This window comes from Thamnophis sirtalis, unplaced genomic scaffold (genome assembly GCF_051295495.1).
Source record: "Thamnophis sirtalis isolate CommonGarterSnake01/CBP01778 unplaced genomic scaffold, rThaSir2_p1.2 scaffold_9, whole genome shotgun sequence".
Classification (NCBI taxonomy): domain Eukaryota; kingdom Metazoa; phylum Chordata; class Lepidosauria; order Squamata; family Natricidae; genus Thamnophis; species Thamnophis sirtalis.
The window spans coordinates 73,992,587-74,016,684 of NW_028261389.1; the positions used below are offsets into that span (position 1 = coordinate 73,992,587).

Here is a 24,098-nt window from a genome sequence, read left to right on the forward strand (position 1 = left end):
ATGTCTGTGTGTGTGTGTGTGTGTGTGTGTGTGTGTGTGTGTGTTTATTTGTGCTGATAAATAAATAAAGGGAGACTAGTATAGATCTATTTCAAGCTATTTAGCTCTCATCAGCTAGCCATACCCTTACTGGGATTTGAACCTGGGCTATATTGCACACTAAACACAAATATAACAAAGGCAACAGTAAAAATATTGGGTTTCTGTCATGATGGACTCTTGTGATGAGCCGAAGGGCAGATGATGGAAGCAGTTAGCTTCCTCCCATAATTGGGGCTTACCAGGGGTTGTAAAAAATCTAATATATATATATATATATATATATATATATATATATATAGATAGATAGATAGATAGATAGATAGATAGATAGATAGATAGATAGATAGATAGATAGATAGATAGATAGATAGATAGATAGATAGAGATAGATAGATAGATAGATAGATAGATAGAGATAGAGATAGAGATAGATAGAGATAGAGATAGAGATATATAGATATAGATATATATATAGATATATATATATGAATCCCAGTAGGGGTATGGCTAGCTGATGAGAGCTAAATAGCTTGAGGTAGATCTATACTAGTCTCCCTTCCTAATATGATTTGATTGCTTACTAGTAGCCTATGACTATCACTAAGTGTTGTATCTTATGATTTTTGATGAATGTATTTTATTTTCCTTTATGTACAGAGAGCATATACACTAAAGGCTAATTTCTTGTGTGTCCAATCACACTTGGCCAATAAAGAATTCTATTCTATTCTATTTACTCTACTGTACTGTACTCTACTATCTTCTATTCTATTCTATTCTATTCTATTCTACTATCTTCTGTTCTATTCTGTTCTACTCAATTATCTTCTATTCTATTCTATTGTACTATCTTCTATTCTATTCTACTGTACTGTACTCTACTATCTTCTATTCTATTCTATTCTACTATCTTCTGTTCTATTCTGTTCTACTCAATTATCTTCTATTCTATTCTATTGTACTATCTTCTATTCTATTCTACTGTACTGTACTCTACTATCTTCTGTTCTATTCTATTCTATTCTATTCTACTCTATTATCTTCTGTTCTGTTCTATTCTATTGTACTCTATTATCCTGTTCTATTCTATTCTACTCTATAATCTTCTATTCTATTCTATTCTACTCTACTATCTTCTGTTCTATTTTGTTCTACTCAATTATCTTCTATTCTATTCTACTGTACTATCTTCTATTCTATTCTACTCTGTTCTATCGGAACACTATTATCATGTCAATGTGGTACCCTTAACAGTACCCATGGTGCGACAGCAACTGGAGCTCTCGGAAATGCTCCTTGCCTGAAGCAAAGCTAGGACACTTTTAGTCCAGAACTCCCAGCCTTAGAACAAAATGCACCGTTTGTGAACAATGTTGGCCCATGCTGTTCTTGATGTGACTGGCGTGTTGTCTTTAAAAAAAAAAAAAAAATTACTGCCATTAATTGAATTTAAAAACTAAATCAACAGGAAGAAAAAAAAATCAGAAAGAAAATTACAAAGAAGAAAAACAAGTGAAACAAAAACCATAAACCCATATTCAGAGATACTTATATGTAAGTTCTAAACATTTCAGCGAACGGCAGCCATATTCCATTATAATCACCCCTAGGTAATCTACATATCAATGCGAGTGATTCATAAGTTGCTAACCACTTTTGCAGATATTAAGTTCTCTGGGTTCTATATTTAACCTTCTAATGCTGAAGAATTAAATATATTTTGGATATAAATAGGGCCTGGAGAATCTACTTTAACAGAATAACAGAGTTGGGAGGGACCTTGGAGGTCTTCTAGTCCAACCCCCTGCTCAGGCAGGAAACCCTACACCATTCAAAACAAGTGGCTCTTCAGTCTCTTCTTAAAAACCTCCAGCGTTAGGAGCAACCACAACTTCTGGAGGCAGGCAGTTCCACTGGTTAATTGTTCTTACGGTCAGGAAATTTCTCCCTAGTTCTAGGTTGCTTCTCTCCTTCATCAGTTCATCGGTTGGCATCCATTGTATCTTCTCCTGTCTTCAGGAGTGTGGCAACCCCTTAGAACTTCCCTTGTCAATTTCAATGCAATACAAACATAATTTCAAAACAAAAAAAAGAACATAGGAGAATATTAGCAATAGCAATAGCAGTTAGACTTATATACCGCTTCATAGGACTTTCAGCCCTCTCTAAGCGGTTTACAGAGTCAGCATATCGCCCCCCACAGTCTGGGTTCTCATTTCACCCAACTCGGAAGGATGGAAGGCTGAGTCAACCTTGAGCCGGTGAGATTAGAACCGCTGAACTGCAGATAACAGTCAGCTGAAGTGGCCTGCAGTACTGCACCCTAACCACTGCGCCACCTCGGCTAGCAATAGCAGTTAGACTTATATACCGCTTCATAGGGCTTTCAGCCCTCTCTAAGCGGTTTACAGAGTCAGCATATCGCCCCCACAGTCTGGGTCCTCATTTCACCCACCTCGGAAGGATGGAAGGCTGAGTCAACCTTGAGCCGGTGAGATTTGAACCGCCGAACTGCAGCTAGCAGTCAGCTGAAGTGGCCTGCAGTACTGCACCCTAACCACTGCGCCAGTCTCTTCTTAAAAACCTCCAGCGTTAGGAGCACCCACAATTTCTGGAAGCAGGCAGTTCCACTGGTTAATTGTTCTTAAATGTCTCATTGTTGACTTAATATATGTAATAACATTCTCCCCAAATGGAACAATTATAGGACACCGCGCAAGCTTCTTTAAAAAAAAAAAGAGCATCGCATAGCCAATATCAATAATTTATTCAAGCCCTTCTGATGTAAAGATAATGGAGTCCAATAAATCCATAATATTTTGCAGAAGAAAATATTATCCAAGATCTTTTGAAGGCCTGGCATCGATGTTGACACCTCTTCCCATGGCTTAGTTATCATAGGAATTGCTAATTCTTTCTTCTATTCAACCGCTACAAGTTTGCAGCTACTCAAACTGATTCATCGGTTTTTCTTTTGTTCTTATTATAGCTTTCCTGGTGACAAATCCCTTCGGTTTTCTTGGCATGATTTTGGAAGCGGTTGGTCCTGTCCTTCTCTCTCCTAGGGATGAGAAGAACAAACGGGTACCCAACTGCTTCAGGCCAAAGGCTAGACTAGAACTCACAGCTTCCTGGTTTCTAGCCTGGTGCTTAATCGTCATCATTGTCTGTCAACCGCCCCATAATCCCTTGGAGTCTGGGCAACTGAAAGAAGCTGAGTGTTTATTGGCCAGATGCCCTTCCTGTCGCCAGGGCAGAGTTCTATTCAGCAGATAAATTCTCATTGTGCCCAGAGAAATATGTGGCTCTACCTAGGATTGAACTCACAACCTCCCGATTGTGAGGCAAGAGCGCTACCTCTAGGCCACTCAGCCTGGTGCTTTATCCACTGCCTCAAAATAGCTCTCTTATCATCCACTTTGCATAAAAAAAAAAACAATCAAAATGCCATTTTCCAAAAAAAATCAAATACCACAATCTTTGAGCCAATAGTTTACCATCAAATATAGTTTGTTATGAGCAATAGATATTCAAAGATCATTGAAGGCCCCTGGGAAAGAAATGTGTAACATTTCTCTTATTCCAAAAGTATAAGAGTTACGACCACAACTGAGGCCCACATTTCTGCTGCTAAGTGAGACGGTTAAGGAAGTTTTGCCCCATTTAAGGACCTTTCTCGCCACAGCTGTCAAGTGAATCACTGCAGTTGTTCAGTTAGTAAAACAGCTGTTACGGGAACCCGGCTTCCCCTTTGACTTTGCTTGTAAGGTCGGAAAAAGGGGACCCCGGGATACTGCCAGCGTCGTAAATACTTGGCCAGTTGCCAAGTATCCAAATTTTGATCATGTGACCAGGGGGATGCTGGAGTGGTGGTATGCGTGAAAATTGGTCTTAAGTTCCTTTTTCGGTGCTGTTGAAACTTTGAACGGTTAGCAAATGAATGAATGTAAGTCAAGGACTACTTAAGGTAAAGGCAACACATATGTGCTAGTTGTTCCCGACTCTAGGGGGCAGTGCTCATTTCCGTTTCTAAGCGGAAGAATTGGAATTCGGTGGGGTTCTCTCATTTAGGTAAAAATTCCCCTCGCACATGTGTGCTAGTCGTTCCCAACTCTAGGGGGCAGTGCTCAAAGCTGAAGAGCCAGCGCTGTCCAAAGACATCTCCGTGGTCATGTGGCCGGCATGACTAAACGCCGAAGGCGCGCGGAACGCTGTTACCTTCCCACCAAAGGTGGTTTGTATTTTTCTACTTGCATTTTTACGGGCTTTCGAACTGCTAGGTTGGCAGAAGCTGGGACGAGGTAGCAGGAGCTCACTCCATTATGCAGCGCTAGGGATTCGAACTGCCGACGTTTCTAATCAACCAGCTCAGCGCCTTAGCCACTGAGCCACCGCGTCCCAGTCAAGGACTACTTATAAACAGCTATATTGTAATCTGCAGGCCTATATACCTCAAAGACCTTGGAAGAAAATCTGCGTAAAACAACAAAGGGAGGAGGTGATTGTAAATATTTTGACGATTCGATTGAAAAACTGTATTTCCCCAAAGCCGAGAGAAGCACCTGCCTTCGTTCTGTGGTCTTCGCTCCTCCTTTCTTCTACTTTCTACATAGTTGGGGTTTCCCACTTTCATGAAGAATTGCCACAGCAACTAGTTGTGATGTCACATCCTAGGAACTGTGACTTCAGTCAAGGTCTGAAGGAAGAAAATTGTGATGTCTTTTTCCTACGCCGATGGGGGGGGGGGGATTAAAAACATTCCTGGGCTTCCAATTTTGCTTCCCACTTATCAGGTTTTTAATTTCTGGTTGCAGATTGCCCGCTCTTGACTTATTCATGATATTTGGTGAAAGGAAAGAGGAAGCCTGTGTGACTTAGAAGTTTAATACGGGAATTAATATAAGCCAGTATTAACTTCTCTGTAATCCCATGCATACTTACCTGGACAAATCCCATTAAATTCAGAAAAACCATCCTTCCAAAGAGGCCCACCTTCAATTCAGACTGTTAGAGGAGTCCATCCTTATCCCACAACTCAAATCTGTGATCATTTTGTGCGTAGCCATTAGCGGTGCCCTGATCGAGGTTGACAAAAAGTACCATTTAGTACCAGCCTAAATGTTGGAGATGTGGCTCTCTCGATGCTACATATTTTCATATATGGTGGACCTGCCAAAAGGTTAAGGCATTTTGGATTTTAAAAAATGGTGGATTATGCAAAATATCTTTAAAAGAAGGATAAAGTTTACTCCTCAGCTATTCTTACTAGGTATATGTACTGACTTTACAGTGGTAGAGACTAACTTGATTCTGCATCTAATAACGGCAGCAAGACTGTTGGTGGCGCAATACTGGAAGAAGGAAGACTTGCCTACAACTCAAGAATGGACATTGAAAGTTACAAACTTAGCCGAGATGGCTAAAATATCGGCATATCCTAAAGATCACTCAAATGAGAGATATAAACGAGACTGGGAAAAAATGGATTGACTATGTACAAAATAAATACGGGACCAAGAAATTCCAGTTAGCCTATGCTTAAGATCAGAAATGATTTAAATTGTTTAAAGTTGGTTCAGCAAGAAGAAGCTAAGGTCAATGTAGAATGTTATTAATTTCTTTATTTCTTTTTTTCTCAACAGATTTTAGACTGTGTTTGTTAGAAATCCATACCGTGTACAGGTTCTGGGAAGTCGGGGGGGGGGGGAAGGTGGAGGAGGGTTGGGGGAGAGGGTGGAGGGAGGGGTATATATTAGGCTAGACAAGAATTTGGTGGTAAACTAGAATTATTTTGACATACAAAAAATTGTACTTCGATGTCTTACTGATTGAGGAATAATGAAATGTTTGCCTTAAAAGAAATAAAACTTTTGAAATCAAAAAGTACCATTTGTCATGGAATTGCTTAACTGAAGCTAGAAGTAGAACACGTCAAAGAAACAATGATAGTGTGGCCAAAAAAAATGGTATATTCGATAGTTAGATAAATGGCGGCAACTACGGGAACAAAATTATAAATTAACAATGGCAACTGCACATAAAGAGAATTTGTACAAAGTGATTTATCGATGTCACCTGAAAGATTGGCAAAAATGTTTAAAGACAAATCAATCAAATTGTTGGAAATGCCATCAAATGCATTTGGATATGTACAAAAGAGAAAAAATACTGGGCAAGAATTCGAATACGGCTGGAGAAGATGAGGCAGCAACATATTGAGTTAAAACCTGAATTGTTCTTGTTGGGTATCTCACCAGGGAAATACAGTAAAGAAAATGTATATTTGATTATGCCAGTCTCTGCTTTGCTGTTGCTTCAGCTGCCATGAAACGGGGAGGGAGGGCATGGTATTTGGGAGGGGTTACTCATTGTGCTGGAGGAAGGTTCTGGAGTTCAGCTGCTGGTCGGACTACGCATGCGTGGGTGATTCCCGCCAGGACTAACGGCACCGACATTCCATCTTCGTGATGCCTTTTGAAGTTATCTCACACCTGACACTTGAGAGAATTATGGTTGGACTGTAACTGTGATGCCAAGGGGTGGGGAATGGGCTATTCTATATATCAATCGCTTTCGCGCCTAAATAATCAGATTTCGCTACGCTATGCCTTTAATCATTTATAATTAGTAAAAGTACACTTGATTTCTACACATGGAGTCTCGTGGTCTTCTTTCCTAATTATCTAATGGAGAGGTGCTGACAGATTATTCATGTAATAACTGCGGCTACAATTGTATTTGCACAAAATTGGAAAGCTGAAGAAATCCCTAAAGATGAAAATGTGATTAAGAAAATATTAGATTGTGCAGAAACGAGTAGATTAACGCTAGCAATTGAAGGAAAGGAAGAATCTGATTGTTGTAATATATGGGGGCTATTTTATCTTTGGTTAGAAAATGAATATGGATAAAAAAGTATAAAATTAAATAATTTAGGAAGAGAAATGTTGTAACAGGGGATATGTTAAGTTGTAATGTTAAAAGAACAGATCCATATAAAGAATTTGGTGGTAAGCTATAACTATTGTGACACAAAAAAGTGTACTCAGACAACACAGATTGATGAATGACAAAATGTTTGTTTTAAAAAAATTTAAAAACTTTTTTTAAAAAAAAGGAATTGCTTAACTAATACCAACTCTTAACCCAGGTTGACACATGCCAACTTTTAACCCAGGTAGCTTCAAAGGGTATCCTTTCCAGTGAACTAAATATTGCAAACGGCCCCTATACAGCCTAGAATCTAACATTTTCTTCACTTCAGATGTATTTAGAATAGCAGATTCCCTCATCTGCAGATTCTTCTTCATAAGCGTGTGTTTATTGCTGGTTTAGTGCATGAAGGTCTTGGATGGATGGCATCAGAATTGGTCAGATGGGAGAACAACAGGGATTGGAGGCCATGTTGGGAAGCCAGAAAAAACATCCTGGAGGAAACAATGGCTCGCATTTCGAATAAGGGAGTGGGAAGGGACCTTGGAGGTCTTCTAGTCCAACCCCTTGCTCATAATCCCTATATCATTTCAGACAAATGGTTATCCAATCTCTTCTTTAAAACTTCCAGGGTTGGAGCATTCACAACTTCTGGAGGCAAATTGTTCTACTGATTAATTGTTCTGTCAGGAAATTTCTCCTCAGTTCTAAGTTGCTTCTCTCCTTGATTAGTTTCCATCCATTGCTTCTTGTCCTGCCTTCAGGTGCTTTGGAGAATAGCTTGACTCCCTCTCCTTTGTGGCAGTCCCTGAGATATTGGGACAGTGATATGATCACTCGTCCTTCTTTTCATTAACTAGACATACCCAGTTCCTGCAGCTGTTGTTTTAGCTTCCGGTCCCCTAATCATCATTGTTGCTCTTCCCAGCACTCTTTGTAGAGTCTCAGCATCTTTTTTATATTGTGGTACTCAAACTGGACGCAGTATTCAGAACTGCTAGGAACTGCAGCCTTCCAAGGAACTTAGGCAATACATAACATTTCTTTACAAAAGGCAACCGAAACCTCCTGCTTTAAATACATAAATCCTTAGATAACCGATGGTTTGGACTGGACTGGAAGGATTGGAATAGCAGAGTTGGGAGGGACCTTGGAGGTCTTCTAGTCCAACCCCCTGCTCGGGCAGGAAACCCGACACCATTTGAAACAACTGGTTGCTCAGTCTCTTCTTAAAAACTTCCAGTGTTGGAGCATTTGCAACTTCTGGAGGCAAGTTGTTCCACTGATTGTTCTGCCAGGAAATTTCTCCTTAGATGCTTCTCTCCTTGATGAGTTTCCACCCATTGCTTCTTGTCCTGCCCTCAGGTGCTTTGGAAAATAGCTTGGCTCCCTCTTCTTTGTGGCAACCCCTGAGATATTGGAAGACTGCTATCATGTCTCCCCTAGTCCTTCTTTTCATTATAGACTTACCCAGTTCCTGCAACCGTTCATGTTTTAGCCTCCAGTCCCCTAATCATCTTTGTTGCTCTTCTCTGCACTCTTTCCAGAGTCTCGACATCTTTTTACATTGTGGCAACCAAAACTAAATGCAGTATTTATTTTAAAAGTATTTACTAGTTTCCATCCATTGCTTTTGTCTTGTCTTCAGGTGCTTTGGAGAATAGCTTGAGCCCCCTTCTTTATAGCAACCCCAAATCATTGGAATACAACTATCACGTCATCCATTGTCCTTCTTTTCATTAAACTAGACATACCCAGTTCCAGCATCCCTTCATGTTTTAGCCTCCAGTCCCCTAATCATCTTGGTTGCTCTTCTCTGCACTCTTTCTAGAGTCTCCACATCTTTTTTATATCATGGCGATCAAAACTGAATGCAGTAATAATCTATTTTAAGAAGTATTTATTCGTTTCCACCCATTGCTTCTTGTCCTATCCTCGAGTGCTTTGAATAGCTTGACTCCCTCTTCTTTGTGGCAACCCCTGGGATATTGGAATACTGCTATCATGTCACCCCTGGTCCTTCTTTTCATTAAACTAGACATACCCAGTTCCTGCAACCATTCTTCATATGTTTTAGCCTCCAGTCCCCTAATCATCTTGGTTGCTCTTCTCTGCACTCTTTCTAGAGTCTCCACATCTTTTTTGACATTGCGGCGACCCAAATGAAAAGCACACCAAAGTCACACAGGATCGGGGCGACTCAAAGGGAGCTTTTATTTACCATCGCTAGATTTACATTTCCACGAATTTGCAGCAAGCCAGGGCGAAGAAAAACATCAAGAAGAGCTATTGCACGTTTACCTGAATTCCGAGTTTAAGAGCCTCCGTCCCCCCCCCTCTCGCGCTAAGAATTTACGAGAAAACGGCAACCTCCCATTTTACGGGTGGGAGCTTCGAAACATTTAAAGGAGCGCGGGTGCCTGATATGGATTCGGGAATGGGTGCTATGCCTTTTTTTTTTTTTTTGCCGCTGAGGAAACTGGCCAGAGACTGGGGGGGGAGCAAGAAAAGAAGCATTTTTGTGACCCCCCCCCCCATCTGCCTTCCCGTCATTCCAGCCAGCTGGTCCTGAAGGGATCAGGTTGCTGCAGTTATCCCAACCTGAGGGAAATTTACCTCAGTGATTTCGTTTCCCTGAAGATCAGAGCTGTCCAGGCGGAATCTAACAGAGCCGCCTTGGAGTGAGGCCTACCAAAACAACGATAAAGTAACAGTGTTTGCTCAGAATGGAAAAGGCAACAAGCCTGGACGCTTAGGAGCCATGGGCTCCCTCAAAACCAGGAGGAAGCACCCTGCTTAACCCGTGGCCAAAACTGGGGCGGTTAGATGCCTCAGCCCGTCGCTTCGCCTCTTCTTCTGCCTAGCATCACTTAGGACAGAGGCCTCCAACCTTGGTGACTTTTAAGACTTGTGGGCTTCAACTCACAGAATTCCTCAGCCAGCAAAGCTGGTTCGCCATCAGCAAAGCTGGCTGAGGAACTCTGGGAGTTGAAGTCCACAAGTCTTAAAGTCGCCAAGGTTGGAGGCCCCTGCTTTACACCACACAAACCCCTATTTTCAAACACGTTTCAAGGGAGCTATCAGTGGATCGGAGCTGCTCAAAAGTCCCCCTTCCTTCTGAGATTAGGACCCGCTCAGCGCGTCTTCTTCCGAAGCACCATTTCAATCCGGAGGCGTCTGGTTTGAGCCGAGATCACCGTGCTGCGCCTCGAGCCTCGTTTAAGGCTGCCCCCTCCGCTTGCACCTCTTCTTCCGAGGAGGCCAAAGCAGGATTTTAAGAGAATAACGTTGTGTGAAAAGGACAGACATTTGGGTTTTACGGCCGTGGCGAGGATCGTGAACACGGACCGGCCCCGACGTAGCTCCATTTCTGCTTTAGACACCCTTAAAAAAGAGCACGCTGGACCGTTTCGATGGAGTACTACCTCCGTTGAAAGCTTTTATCCAGAATCTTACAGGGATCAACCTACCAGCTTAGGGCAGAGACGGTGAACCTTTGCAACACCAAGTTCCCAAACTGGAGCACATGGACACGCCAGAGTCCCGGAAACTCAAAGACGACCTGTCCTATGCGCATACATGTGCTGGCCACCTGGTCTTCTAGTTTCCGGCACACGCATGCACGCTGGCCAGCTGCATGGGCAACTATCTTTGCATATGCTGGAGCACCAGAAATCCGAAGAACAGGTGGCCAGCATGTTTTCGCACTGGTCAGCTGGTCTCTGGGTTTACAGCTCTCCAGCACGCGCAAAGGTCAGCTGGCCGGCATCCATGCACACGCCAGAAACCAGGAGCATCTGGCGACGGCGTGCATACCCACAGGGAGGACTATGTGTGCCACTTGTTACACATACCATAGGCTCGCCATCATGGGCTTAAGAGCGTCCTTTCACCCTATAGCGGGATTCCTGGCTTCACGGCTTCAATTGCTGGAGATTATCAAGGCCATCGGAACTATTCAATCGAGGAATTCAAACTACTTCCAGCCCCACAACCCCAGGGGGAAAAAATTTTTGCCTGCAAACTGAGACGCCCAGCTTTTCAGCAATCTTTGGGAAAGCGGTGGGTGGCCGCTGGGTTTTTCTTTTAAGCTTGCTATATCTGGCAGCAGGAAGGACGCTTGAGAATTTCGTGGCGCCTTCGTGGCTTTTAAGTGCTGGCGAACCATGCAGAGGCAGGAGGCGTTCCAGCTAGGCCTAAAAAACGGCAGCCTTCTCTGGATAAGCCAATCCCACTTCAGCGATAGCTAAATACGGCTCCTTAAAATATTTCTCTCGATACATTAGGCCAGGGGGTCCCCAACCTGTGTGGGCCGCGAGGGATTTGCCACCGGGTGGTGGAAACGGCCGGCGAGCGCGCGCACACATCCTCACCTACATGTGCAACGGGCGAGCACAGCTCATGTGCTTCATTCGCGTGAGGGGCAGGCACACGTGCACGCCGCTTGTGGAAATGCAGCTGTGTGCATGCGCGTGCCAGCTGCTTGCGTGAACCATTCCCTCTCTCCCTCCCCCCACACTCCACAAAGCCAGAAATGTTGGCGAACTCTGCTTTAGGCTACATATGTGGCAGGAACCCTGTGAAGTGGCACTATTTTTTTTTAAATTGTTTTCCGACTTTCTGGCAGCTTTGAACCTGTTGCTGTCTGCTTGTCAGACAGAGATGTGAGACTGGTATAGATCAGGCTCCCGTTATTAGAATAAGTTAAGGGAGAAGACAAGCAATCACCCCCACCCCCACAAAAAGCATCAAGAGGGGTTCAAGGCTAGGAAAGATGGTATTTTGGTAGCCCAGACGCTTTCCCACAGATGAAACTTTCCGTTAGAAGAAGGAAATTGTCTCCAAAACGATTGAGGGATCTGGAGCTTTCGACCTGACCCCCTAACAAGGTGTTGCGAATTTGCCAAAACCATCATCGAACGAAGAAAAACAGGAGAGAGGGGCTTTTTTCCCCCAAACTTCATGGTTAAGGCTTCCTTGATCATTCATACGGGGGAAATCCGAGTCACTCAAGAGCCATATTTGCCGAAGTGCCAGTATTTTGGTACAGGGATGGGTCTTCTGAACGGGCGCCGCCGATGAGGTTATTTTTCGGCGAACTCCAATAGGGTCATTTCAGCTGGGGAAGAAGCTGGGACCAGCTCAGATCGGTCTCCAAGTTGTCATCCTCGGCGTATGGAAAACTGATGTCTAGCGAGAGCTTGCTCCAATTCTCGGGCATGTTGTCCAAGACGAGGTCCTCCAGGAAGGAATTGTCCCCTGCAAACTCACAGGCCACCTTGCTGGATGGGGAAGAAGTGTTCAAGAGCCCAGGGACCATCTCCCCTGTTTCTGCATTCAGAAGTGGACACTGAGGAGAATCACCCAGGGATTGTCTCAGCGGGCTCTCGTTAAAGTCCAGATCTAAATTATCCGGGAAGGACAGGAATGGCAAGGGAGAAGATCTCGGAGTACTGAAATCAACCTTGCTCCTTTCGTCAACCAGAGGGGTCAACCTCCACTGGTCGGTAGTTGGCAGGGGTGTAGAGGTGGTTACGGGTGTTTTAGTTGGAGTGGAAGCAATCTGCAACCTGCAAGTCACTGAAGGGTCGTCTTCTGGACCACAGAGAAGGGTTCCTAGAGGTTCCTTCTGAGTGGACGGACAGTGTCCCATTGGGAAGGAAGTTGAGCCACCGCTGAGGGGCAGAAGGAGAACTGGTTCTTCGGAGGAAGAGAGGGCTAAGTGCTGTTTCCTTCTGGATCTGCCCAATTCTTTTTTCCTTATAACCAGCTTGCCCTGGGGGGATGACCGGAGACCTGTAAGGAGACCTCTCTTTTGTTTTATGGGGGATGCTTGGACATAGAGGTCCTGCTCCTCACCACTTCCCACTGGTTCCTCCTTTACAGGCCATACTGGGACAAAAGAGGAGACCCTGTCCCGGGTGTGAAAACTGTCCCTCAGAATTCCCGCCGATGGATTTCTGCCGTCTGTACAGCTGCCTTCCTCAAGAGGGCGATGGAGGGTTAATGAAGAAGACTCTTCCCCGCAACAGTGTTCCACCTTTATGGAACTCAGAGGAGGCGACAGGACCGGGTCTTCGCTGGAGCGCAGGATCTGCAAAACGAACATGGGAAGGAAGAAGCTGAACAACGCCTTTGATTTTTAGACACCGTATTTTTCAGAGTATAAGATGCACCGGAATATAAGACGCACCAAGATCTTGAAGAGGCAAATTAAAATAAAAAAATTTGCACTCTGCAGACCTCTCAAAAACGGGCCCAATTTTTGTAAAAAAAAAAGGGGGGGCATGCATAAACTTTAGGAGGCTTGTAAAGTGCTCCTGGGGGCTGGGGCAAAAACTAGCAAAAAAATGTTTTTTGTTCCCCCAAAAAGGGGCATGCATAGCCTTTAGGAGGCTTACAGAGTGCTCCTGAGGAGGCAAAAATCGAGGAAATCTCAGGGTTTCAGGAGGCAAAAAATGCTGTATTCAGTGTATAAGATGTACCCAGATTTTCACCCTCTTTTATGAGGGAAAAAGGTGTGTCTTATACTCTGAAAAATATGATGCATTCTCCTGGGGGATCAGTTACCGTATATACTCGAGTATAGGCCGGCCCGAATATAAGCCGAGGCACCTAATTTTACCACAAAAAACTGGAAAAGTTATTGACTCGAGTATAAGCCTAGGGTGGGAAATGCAGCAGCTACCGGTAAATTTCAAAAATAAAAATAGATACCAATAATGTTTTTGAATATTTATTTCAAAGAAAAACAGTAAACTAGCTCTGGGACATCGTTATGTGGCTGCTTGCCATAACAAGGAGGAGGTGGGACATCATTGCAGAGGGGCAGGAGGGGGGGGAAGGGGAATCGTAGCACAGCCCTGCATTACATTAGAACGTGAGGAGGGGGGATGGTGCGGTACGCGCTGTGCGGCAAACTGACCCAGAGGGAGGGGAAACTCACAGGGGCGCCAGGCCATTCACGAGCGTCACCCAGCGGCATGGCCCCGCCCCTTTTTCTCCTCCATTTCGGGCAAATTTTTCACTGACTCGAGTATAAGCCGAGGCGGCTTTTTTCAGCCCAAAAAGTGGGCTGAAAAACTCGGCTTATACTTGAGCATATACGGTAACTTTTAGGCATGGAAATTTATTTTCGCCCTCTTAAACTGACCATTGTTCTTGGCCTCCATTTATACAGGCATTAGAGCTGCAGTTTGAGCCAAGAGGGATCGCCAACAACTTCTAGGGAATCTATACATGCGCCAAAGATATTGCAGGGGGAGTCCTCGACTTACAACCACAATTGAGCCCAACATTTATGTTGCTAAGCGAGTCAGTTAAGTGAATTTTGCCCCATTTCTTGCCACAATGATTAAATGGGTCACTGCAGTCGTTAAGTAAGTATCCCGGTTGTTAAGTGAATCTGGCTTCCCCATTGACTTTGCTGGTCAGAAGGTTGCAAAATGGGATATGATCCCGGGAACATTGCAACTGTCATGAATATGAGTGAATTGCCAATCATCTGAATAGGGATACTGCCACTGTCGTAAATTTGAAAAATGGTTTAAAGACATCCTTGTAACTTTGAACGGTCACTAAACAAGGGTTGTAAGTCGAGGACTAACCGTATTGACCAGGGGTGTCAAACTCAATTTTATTGAGGGCCACATCGGGGTTGTGTTTTGATCTCAGGGGCAGATTGACGTCACTCATGTCGGAGGCTCCTGTGGTGGCCTGGGCATGAATGAGAGGATCCATTATCCTCCTGGGCTCCATTTTTGGCTGCACTCCCGAGTTCCGTTTTCACTGGCAGAGGCCTGCAGGAGGCTGTCGCAGCCTAAAACAGAGCTTGGGAGGGCCACACGAAGGCCTCCCGAGCTCGGTTTTCACCAGCAGAGGGCTGCAGGAGGCCATCGCAGCGTAAAACAGAGCTTGGGAGGGCCACACGTAGGCCTCCCAAGCTCCGTTTTCACCGGCAGAGGGCTGCAGAAGGCCGTCGCAGCCTAAAACAGAGCTTGGGAGGGCCACACGTAGGCCTTCCGAGCTCGGTTTTCACTGGCAGAGGCCTGCAGGAGGACGTCGCAGCCTAAAACAGAGCTTGGGAGGGCCACACATAGGACTCCCGAGCTCCGTTTTCACTGGCAGAGGGCTACAGGAGGCTGTCGCAGCCTAAAACAGAGCTTGGGAGGGCCACGCGTAGGCCTCCCGAGCTCCGTTTTCACCGCCAGAGGCCTGCAGGAGACCATCGCAGCCTAAAACAGAGCTTGGGAGGGCCACATGTAGGCCTCCCGAGTTCCGTTTTCACCGGCAGAGGGCTACAGGAAGCTGTCGCAGCCTAAAACAGAGCTTGGGAGGGCCACACGTAGGACTCCCGAGCTCCGTTTTCACTGGCAGAGGGCTGCAGGAGGCTGTCGCAGCCTAAAACAGAGCTTGAGAAAGCCACACGTAGGTCCCCCCAAACTCCATTTTCACTGAGGGAAGCACTGCAGGCTGGTCCTTCACTGTTTCCAGGGTGGCCCCATGTGCCAGATCTAAGCACCCCGTAGGGCTGGATCCTGCCCGCAGGCCTTGAGTTTGACACTCTATATCCAGACAAAACGCACCCGAGAAAAACAATGAGACGAGGGAGACTGACCTTTGGAGCAGGACATTCCCCTGTGTTGATCTGCGTGGTCACCAAAGCAGTCTGGCCTGCAGGCAGAGGTGGCCTTGAAGGCAACTGAAGATGAAACGGCTCGCTTGCTGGGAAGTGAACCGGAACCAAGTAGGAACTGACCCGTGGCAGCAAGGGCTTAATCCTCGGTCCTAAGAAAGGAAAACTTCATTGTCAGAACCAAAGTCAAGAATGACACGTCACAACTCTTCCAAGTTATCTACAGGTATGGATGCTTTATTGCATCCATACCTGTAGACAAAATCTTGCTGGACTAAACACTATTGTCTGCATCTACCATGCTGTGTGGGTTACAGGAAGTCCTCAACTTAACAACAGTTCGCTTAGCGATGGCTCAAAGTTACAATGGCACTGAAAAATGTGACCTATGGCCATTTTTTTCAAGCTTACGACCGTCACAGCATCCCCGTGGTCATGTGATCAAAATTCAGACACTCGACAACTGATTCATATTTACGACCTTTGCATTGTCTTGGGGTTACGTGATTCCCTTTTACAGGCAAAGGAGGGAATCAACGAGGGAATCCCGGTGCGCTTAGCAATCGAGTTACTAACTTAACACCGGCGGTGATTCATTTAACAACGGTGGTAAGATAGGTCATAAAAATGGGGCAAAACCTAGTTTAAAAATGTCTCACTTAGCAACAGAAGTTTTAGGCTCAATTGTTGTCATAAGTCAAGGACTACCTGCATTAGGGAGGAGCTGTCTTCGCCCTCTTTCTCTCACACATGATATCTGAACTGAGTTGCCTCTTACTTTTCCAGAATGCAGCCCCTCCCTCCCCTGGAATCCATCTCCTCTTTACATTCCACCATGCAGATAATCCTCGACTTACGAGGTTGAGGATTAGGACCATTGTGGACTTACGACCACAGTGGAGTCCAAAACTGATGTCAGCCTGGACCACACAGGAAACAGGACCAGATGAGCTAAATGTCAACTCGCAACGCATTCCTGACCTCCTCTGCATGCACGCCGGACAGCTGATCTTCGTGTGCGCCGCGGCCCCGGATACCTGAAGACCATCTGGCGGGCGTGGCACGACAAAACCGCGCTCGACTAAAGCGCGCCCGATTAAACCGCGTCGCTGACGTCATCAACAGGGCAACAACAGCCAGCGCGGAGAAAGAAGGGCGCTTTAAATAGCGCTTTGAAAGCAAGCCGATTCAACTTAAGGTAAGGGTTAGGTTTAGGGTTAGGTTAAGGGTTAGGGTTAGGTTTAGGGTTAGGTTAAGGGTTAGGATTAGGTTTAGGGTTAGGTTAAGGGTTAGGTTTAGGGGGGTTAGGTTTAGGGGTTAATTTTAGGTTTAGCGTTTACAGCGTCCTTCTGTCTCTGCGCTGTTGTCGCCTGTGATGACGTCAGCTCCGCGGTTTCGGCAAGCGCGCTTTAGTCGAACGCAGTTTTGGGGTGGAACCTCTGGTGGGTGTGCATGCGAGCGCTAGCCACCTGATCTTTGGGTTTCTGGCACTCCAGCACGCGCGAAGACCAGCTGGCTGGCGCAGGTGCACACTAGAAACCAGAAGAACAACTGGTCTTTGACTTTTCGGAGCTCAGGAGCGCGGTGCCAAAGAGGTTCGCCATTACTGCTGCATACCATTACAGCGGTATGTATACTTCCAATCAGCCAAACGGCTTCCACTTGCTTCCTCCAATGACCAGCGTGGGAAAGGGATTTTTGCAAAGACGCAACTATATACTTACGGGAAGTCTGGGGCTCCGCTTTGGTGTCTTTTAAGTTCTTCTGCAGATCCAGAGTTGGACGCTTTTGCTGCTGCATTAAGATTGAGACACAAGCGAAAGGAAAGTTAGGGTCCAACGGCGCAGGACTGATGGAAGGTAAATCAGCAAGTTCAGTAGTGGGTTCCGGATCCCGTCACAACTGGTATACGCTGCGACGGGGCAAGGCGTCTCGGCTGCTGCGTACGCATGCACATGCCACCGCCCAGCGACAGTCAGCTGCTCAGCGGAAGCCACGCAGGTGCCGCCTGCACAATTGGCCCGTTTGCCTCAAAAAGTGGTAAGGAACGCGGGAGGGCGGGCGAAACGACCCACAGTTCCGGTACGGTAGCCACTGCTCCCAGCTATCACTGGTACATTCGTACCAGGCTGTACCGCCTGAAACCCACCACTACAGCAAATGGATTTGATACAGGACTGCGGGTTCCTGATGAGCCAGCCCTGTGCTGCATTTTATACACCTTTTCTGATATTTAAGGACCTTTCTACAGGCAGCAACCATGACGTGCATTGCCATTTCAGGTTCAAAATAAAGAAAAAGGGGTAGATATAAGACTTGACTTCCAAACATCTGCTTAGTGACCATTCCAAGTTATAACGGCAATGAAAACAAGTGACAGATAACCATTTTTCTCACATACGACCGGTGCCGCCTCCCCTTGGGCACGCAATCAAAATTCACTTGGCAACTGGCATGTCTTTATGACGGTTGCAATGTTCTGGGATCATGTGATCCACGATTCGTGTCCTTCTGACTAGTAAAGTCAGCAGGGAAGCCAGATTCACTTAATGACCGTGTTACTAACTTAACAGCTGCAGTGATTCACTTAGCAACATGGCAAGAAAAAGTTGGTAAAATGGAACAAAACTCACTAAACAAATGTCTCGTTTAGCCAGGGAAGTTTTAGGCACAATTGTGGTCATAATTCAAAAACTACCTACCATGCAATGGGCCTAAATCTTTGGGTTCCTAAAGGATCCCTTCTGATCCTTTAATCCAGGGGTTGGCCATCTGCGACTCTGGAGCCGCATGTGGCTCTTTCATCCCTCTACTGTGGCTCCCTATTGCCGATCGGCTCCACAATTGATAGGGCTTTCAGTTAGGAGAGGTAGAGGAAAAGCGACGGCGTGCTAGGAGGAGACTCTATGGTGGAGGAACTGGACTTCTGGTTGGCAGAGGAAAAAGGATGCCGTGCTGGGAAGAGACTCTATGGTGGGAGAACCAGACTTCCGGTCAGCTCCAGGGGCGGCTTCCGGTTACATCCTTTGTGGCTCTTTGAGTGTTTAAGGTTGCCGACCCCTGCTTTAATCACATGGCTCTATTCTTGGGAATCCTGTGTGTCTGTGTATTTGGTGTACAAGTGGCAGACTGCAGGGATCTCCCACCAATCAGATTCACTTAATGATCATGTTACTAACTTAATGTTTTTTTTTGTTGTTGTTGTTTTACTGGATGGTGGATGCATGTTTATCTCAAACATGTTTAAACTCAGTTGCTGATAATTAACCAACTACCGCTGCGGAAAGTTGGTTCCAAGCTTCCATTACTGTTCCTGCGAATACTTTCTGCCATCAAGGTGCTAGTCATTACTTTTAAAGCCCTACATGGCTTAGGACCTGGCTATCTGAGAGACCGCCTCCTGCCACATACCTCCCAACGACCAATAAGATCTCACAGGTTGGGCCTCCTCTGGGTGCCGTCGGCCGGCAATGCCGGCTGGTGGCCCCTCGGGGAAGGGCCTTCTCTGTAGCTGCTCCGGCCCTGTGGAACGATCTACCCGTAGAGATCCGGACCCTTCCCACTCTCTCGGCCTTCCGAAAAGCCACAAAAACCTGGCTATTCCGGCAGGCCTGGGGCTGTTGAACAATGTCCAGCCCCATCTAGACAGAATGGATGGTGTGTTGTTTTAAAAACTGTATCATTTTATTCCTAATTTTTAACTTTTTATCTTGTCTCTGTAAGCCGCCCAGAGTCCTACGGGATTGGGCGGCATACAAATTTATTAAATTTCAAATTACTTTTGCTGTAGCCCACCAGCAGCCGGGCAGAGCTAGAAGCAGAGTCAGACAGTGAGGACGTTGGGGAGGAACATGGACCAGTCCTGGAGGCTGGGGAAAGCTCGGACGAGGGCTCTGCGTCGGAGGCAGAGATGGGGCCAAGGCCGTCTGGCAATTCTGAGCTGCCTTCGGAGTCAGACATCAGTGAGGCAGAGGAACAGCTGGAGCCTGTTCCCATGCGCAGAGCTCCCAGAAGAAAACTACAGCTAAGAAATCAGGGTCGATTTGGGGGTAAAGCCACAAGTGGGCGGTGAATGGCCCCTCCCAGGGGAAATAAAAGGGGAGCGAAAGCGGAGTGGGCTTTTGCAGGAAACAATTCGCCCATTCGTTTGCTTGTTTCAGAAGTGTGAAGATCTGTCCATGAATCTCGGAGATTCTGTGCCAAGTCTTTCCTTGCGCATCTCTGCGTTTGGAAAATATTTACATGGTAGCTTTCCAAGCTCTATAGCCCATAGGATATTGTACATAAGAATTGTCTAGTGTAGGATGAGAACATGACACAAGAGAAGCAAACATATATAGGTAGTCCTCTACTTACAACAGTTGATTCAGTTTGAAGTTACATCGATGATATTCTGTATGGCATATGCTATATTTCTACAGTGTGTGGTGCAAAATTCACCTGAGCCTTATCCAGGGTTATCTTCCCTAGCAACCACAATAGAATACGTCGAAATGTTTCAGCTGTCAGGCCTGCAGCCATATTCCTTGCTGTCACATGCTCACTTGTTTTACTATGCTGTTTCATTAGTGGGGTAATTGGGAGAGGGAATAGTAAGGATGTGTTGTTGTCAAAATAAAACATTCCTTTCTAGAAGCCCAAGGTCATCCTTTGTCTCTGCACCTGACCAGAAGTGGATGGGTGGAGATGCCAGAATGGCAATGGAAGATTGGACCATGTGATGGACTTGTGGGTGTGGGGGCAAGATCATGAACTTTCAACTGGGTGGGAAACCCAGGAAGTTTTCAGATTCAGTTTTCCACAGCTGTACCAACATGTCACTCTTAATAAATGGGAACTTTGATCTGCCTTGATTTAATTTTGGATGATATTTGGAACGCTGACATTAGCATTACCTCCATGTCTTGTTGAGTTTGTTGGCTTTCGAATTTTTCCCTTGTTATAAGGCTTCTCTTTATGCCAAGGATGTCCAACCTTGGAGTCTTTAAGACCGGTGAACTTCAACTCCCAGAATTCCCCAGCCAGCCATGCTGGCTTGGGAATACTGGGAGTTGAAGTCCACCGGTCTTAAAGATGCCGAGGCTGGATACCCTTGCTTTATGCCTGGATGATTGAGAATCTCCATAGGCACCAGATCTATGAATTTCCACCCTGCAGAGGAAGAAGGATGGAGGCTGTTGATTCTCGTCCGATGGAGAGAGGAAGGGATGGATTGTCCCTCTCAATGGTCAAGAGAAAAATCTTCTCTCCTCTCAGTGTCCTGCACAGGAGTTTTGTCTGAGTCAGTCCGTTATCCGATGCCACTTCTCTAATCACCAAATTCACCTTGTCATGGAGATTAAATTTGGACAGTTCTCAAATAAATGCTGACGCCTCATTTTTGGAAGTGCAAGATCCTTCATGCCACTTGGATGATTGCGACGAGACACAGCACTTTTTTTATTTTCCTAAAGGACTAGACTATAAATAGATTTTCTCTCTCTCCAAAACGTTTGAAATTCTACCCAAAGTCATGCTCCCAAGAGAGTTCTTAGAAGAGAACTCAACAAAACGTTGAGAGGGATCTTGGAGTCCTAGTGGACAGCCATTTTGTTGTAGAAACGATGGGACACGCAAGCCAGCTCTTCAGAGAAGGAAATGTTTATTGCGCAGGTTCGGAATGAATGGTCTGAACAATGAGTGAAAGTCAGGAAAATCCTTATATAGTTTATCGCTTTCAGCTAAAGCCATCTGTTAGTTTTGGAAACACCCCTCAAGATTTGACCTTGGGTTACAGAAAGTATGTTTTACAGGGTGTCATAATACATAGATCAGCCAACGGACAGACATAGCATGTATTTTGAGGAACTAACAATATGTGTCTACCAGACAGATTAATAGACAAGCCAGCAAATAGGCTAAAATAGATGTTTTGCCTCAGCATATTTCATGTACAGATTTCTTTCTAACCTGTGTCTAACCGCACTATGTCCTAAAAGCAAACCTTGCAATTTTTATATGAACAGTTAAAGCTTAATATCATGAAACCCTAGTCTGGTTCAGGCTTGAGGCCTACCTTGGTTCAGCCTGCCACCTTAATTTAAATAGGAGCCAGCCGTGTGCAGCAGCTGCCAAAAAAGCCAACACAGTTCTAGGCTGCATAAACAGAGCAATAGAGCAATGCCTGCTTCACCAAGAATCTGTATCAAAACCTTTCTCACCATCTCCCTGAGCCTGGCCTATTTTAAGCAAAGGCTGCTACGTAGGTGCAAATTCTAACACAACTTTGCAACTTTAATAAGATTTGTATGCCGCCCACTCCCTAGGGACTCCGGGCGGCTCACAACAAAAATAACAGCACCAATATTGCAGAATATACAAAACATCCTCAGCTTACAATAGTTTGTTTAGTGACTATTTGAAGCCTCAACGGCTCTAAAAGAAAGATATTTATTGATTACCCCTTTTCACACTTACGACGGTCGCAGCCTCCGCGTGGTCCCTTGGCAAAATTCAGACCCTTGGCAACTGACTCGTTTATGACGGGGTCACGAGATCTTTCGCGACCCTTCTGACGGGCAAAGTCAATGGGGAAACTGGATTCATTTAACGACCGTGTTTACTGACTTCGCAACGGAAGGGATTCACTTACCAGCGTTGGCAAGAAAGGCCGTAAAATGGGGCAAAACCCACTGAACCGATGCCTCGCTTAGCCATTTAGCCATAAAATTAGCCAAATTTTAGGTCTCAATTGGAGTCGCAAGTCAAGGATGGCCTGTAGAATCGGAATCCCAGGCAGATCCATAAAAAAACAGGTGGAACTCGACCAGGGTGATTGCTGACGCCTTAGTATCTACGGAACTAAGGCTTTACTTAAAACATTTAATATTCCTGATATTAATTTCAATAAGAGGAGGAGGCTGGAGCTGTCAGAAACAGGGTGGATTTGATTTAAATCAGGTCGATTTTACATCGCGATTTAAAACACCAGTAAAAAGGCTTGATTTAAATCAACTCGATTGAAATCATACTTTTAAGAGCCGCTGTCATCCCTGTCCCGCAACGGCTCCTCCTCTGACCCGCTGTTGATTCACCGACAGCCCCAATATTGCAGAATATACAGCCTCATGCTGCATAGCTAAGCTCCATTTCATGCTGAATAAACTACTGTATTTTTCGGAGTATAAGACGGACCTTTTTCCCTCAAAAAAGAGGCTGAAAATCTGGTGTGTCTTATACACTGAATACAGCATTTTTTGCCTCCCGAAACCCCACTCCCTTCATCAAAATGGCCGTGCAGAGCCTTTAGGAGGCTTCCAGAGTGCTCCTGGGGACAGGGGAGGGCAAAAATTAGCAAAAAACAGGCCGTTTTTTCCTCAATTTTGCTCCCCAGTCCCCAGGAACGCTCTATAAGCCTCCTAAAGGTTGGGGGGAAAAGGCTGGTTTTTGTGAAAACCGGCCATTTTTTGCTGGTTTTTCCTCCACGGAGCACTTTACAAGCCTCCTAAAGGCTACGCATGCCCTTTTTTGGGGGGGGGGGGAACAGGCCTGTTTTCGCGAAAAATGGGTGGTTTTTTGGAGGTTAGCAGAATGCAAAAACTTTTTTTTTTTTAAATTGCCTCTTCAGAATCTTGGTGCGTCTTATACTCCAGTGCATCTTATACTCCGAAAAACATGATAAATTCGCGATGGCGAAACCTATGGCACGCGTGCTAGAGAGGGCACGTAGAGCCTCCTCTGTGGGCACGCGCACCGTTGCCAGCTGCTCTTTGCGGGCACCGGAAAACGGCCGGAAAACAGCCAGAAAAACGGCCTCAGAAACGGCTAAAAGTAGGCATGCATGCGCATGACGGCCGGCTGGTCTTCGGGTTTCCAATGCTGCGGCACGCGCACGTACAGGCACGTTCCAATTTGGGCACTTGGTGCCAAAGAGTTTCGCCATCACTGAACTAAATGGTTAATGCACCTTAAATAGAAAGCTATCTTTAGATAAGATTTTTACTCTAAAAACATTTCATTAAAATAAATTTGATTTAAAAAAAATTCTAAAAATCTGATTTAAACAAAAAAATATCTGATTTGTATTTATTTATTTATTTTTTAAAAATCATCAATTTTTATCCACCCTGGTCAGAAAAGTCACCGTCACAAATGGAGCAGCAGCAGCACCAACAATTCCTTCCGAGCAACGCCGCGCTTCCTCTGCCTACATGAGCTTTCAACTTCTTAACTCTCATAACATCAGTAACCTTTACTCGGGCATTTCTCCAGGGACCTCACCGCTACTACAGGATTAGCCGAGGGGTGAATGTCATCCTACTGATGAAACAAGCTTGCAAGCGGTTCAATTATTGATCGGCCTCCCCAGGGGGCCGAGTTGCAAGAGCCAAGCGAATCTCTTCTGACCCAGCTCCCCAAACACGACAAGCCCTCCGAAGTTAATTCAAAGATTCCTTTATTAGAGCCGAGGTGGCACAGTGGTTAAATGCAGCACTGCAGGCTATTTCAG

General features: G+C 45.4%; 1 protein-coding gene across 1 annotated transcript in view; it reads right to left on the reverse strand.

The window, feature by feature from the left end:
- Nucleotides 1–11,618: 11,618 nt before the first annotated feature.
- FOXM1 (forkhead box M1) overlaps nucleotides 11,619–24,098 on the reverse strand; it is a 37,478-nt gene continuing 24,998 nt past the window's right edge. Inside the window, exons 5-7 of the mRNA XM_087722571.1 lie at nucleotides 17,335–17,404; nucleotides 15,593–15,762; nucleotides 11,619–13,069 (exon numbers count right to left, since the gene is read on the reverse strand). Coding sequence (XP_087578697.1) covers nucleotides 12,086–13,069; nucleotides 15,593–15,762; nucleotides 17,335–17,404 — 1,224 coding nt within the window. The 3' untranslated portion in view covers nucleotides 11,619–12,085. The remainder of the gene's footprint in view (nucleotides 13,070–15,592; nucleotides 15,763–17,334; nucleotides 17,405–24,098) is intronic.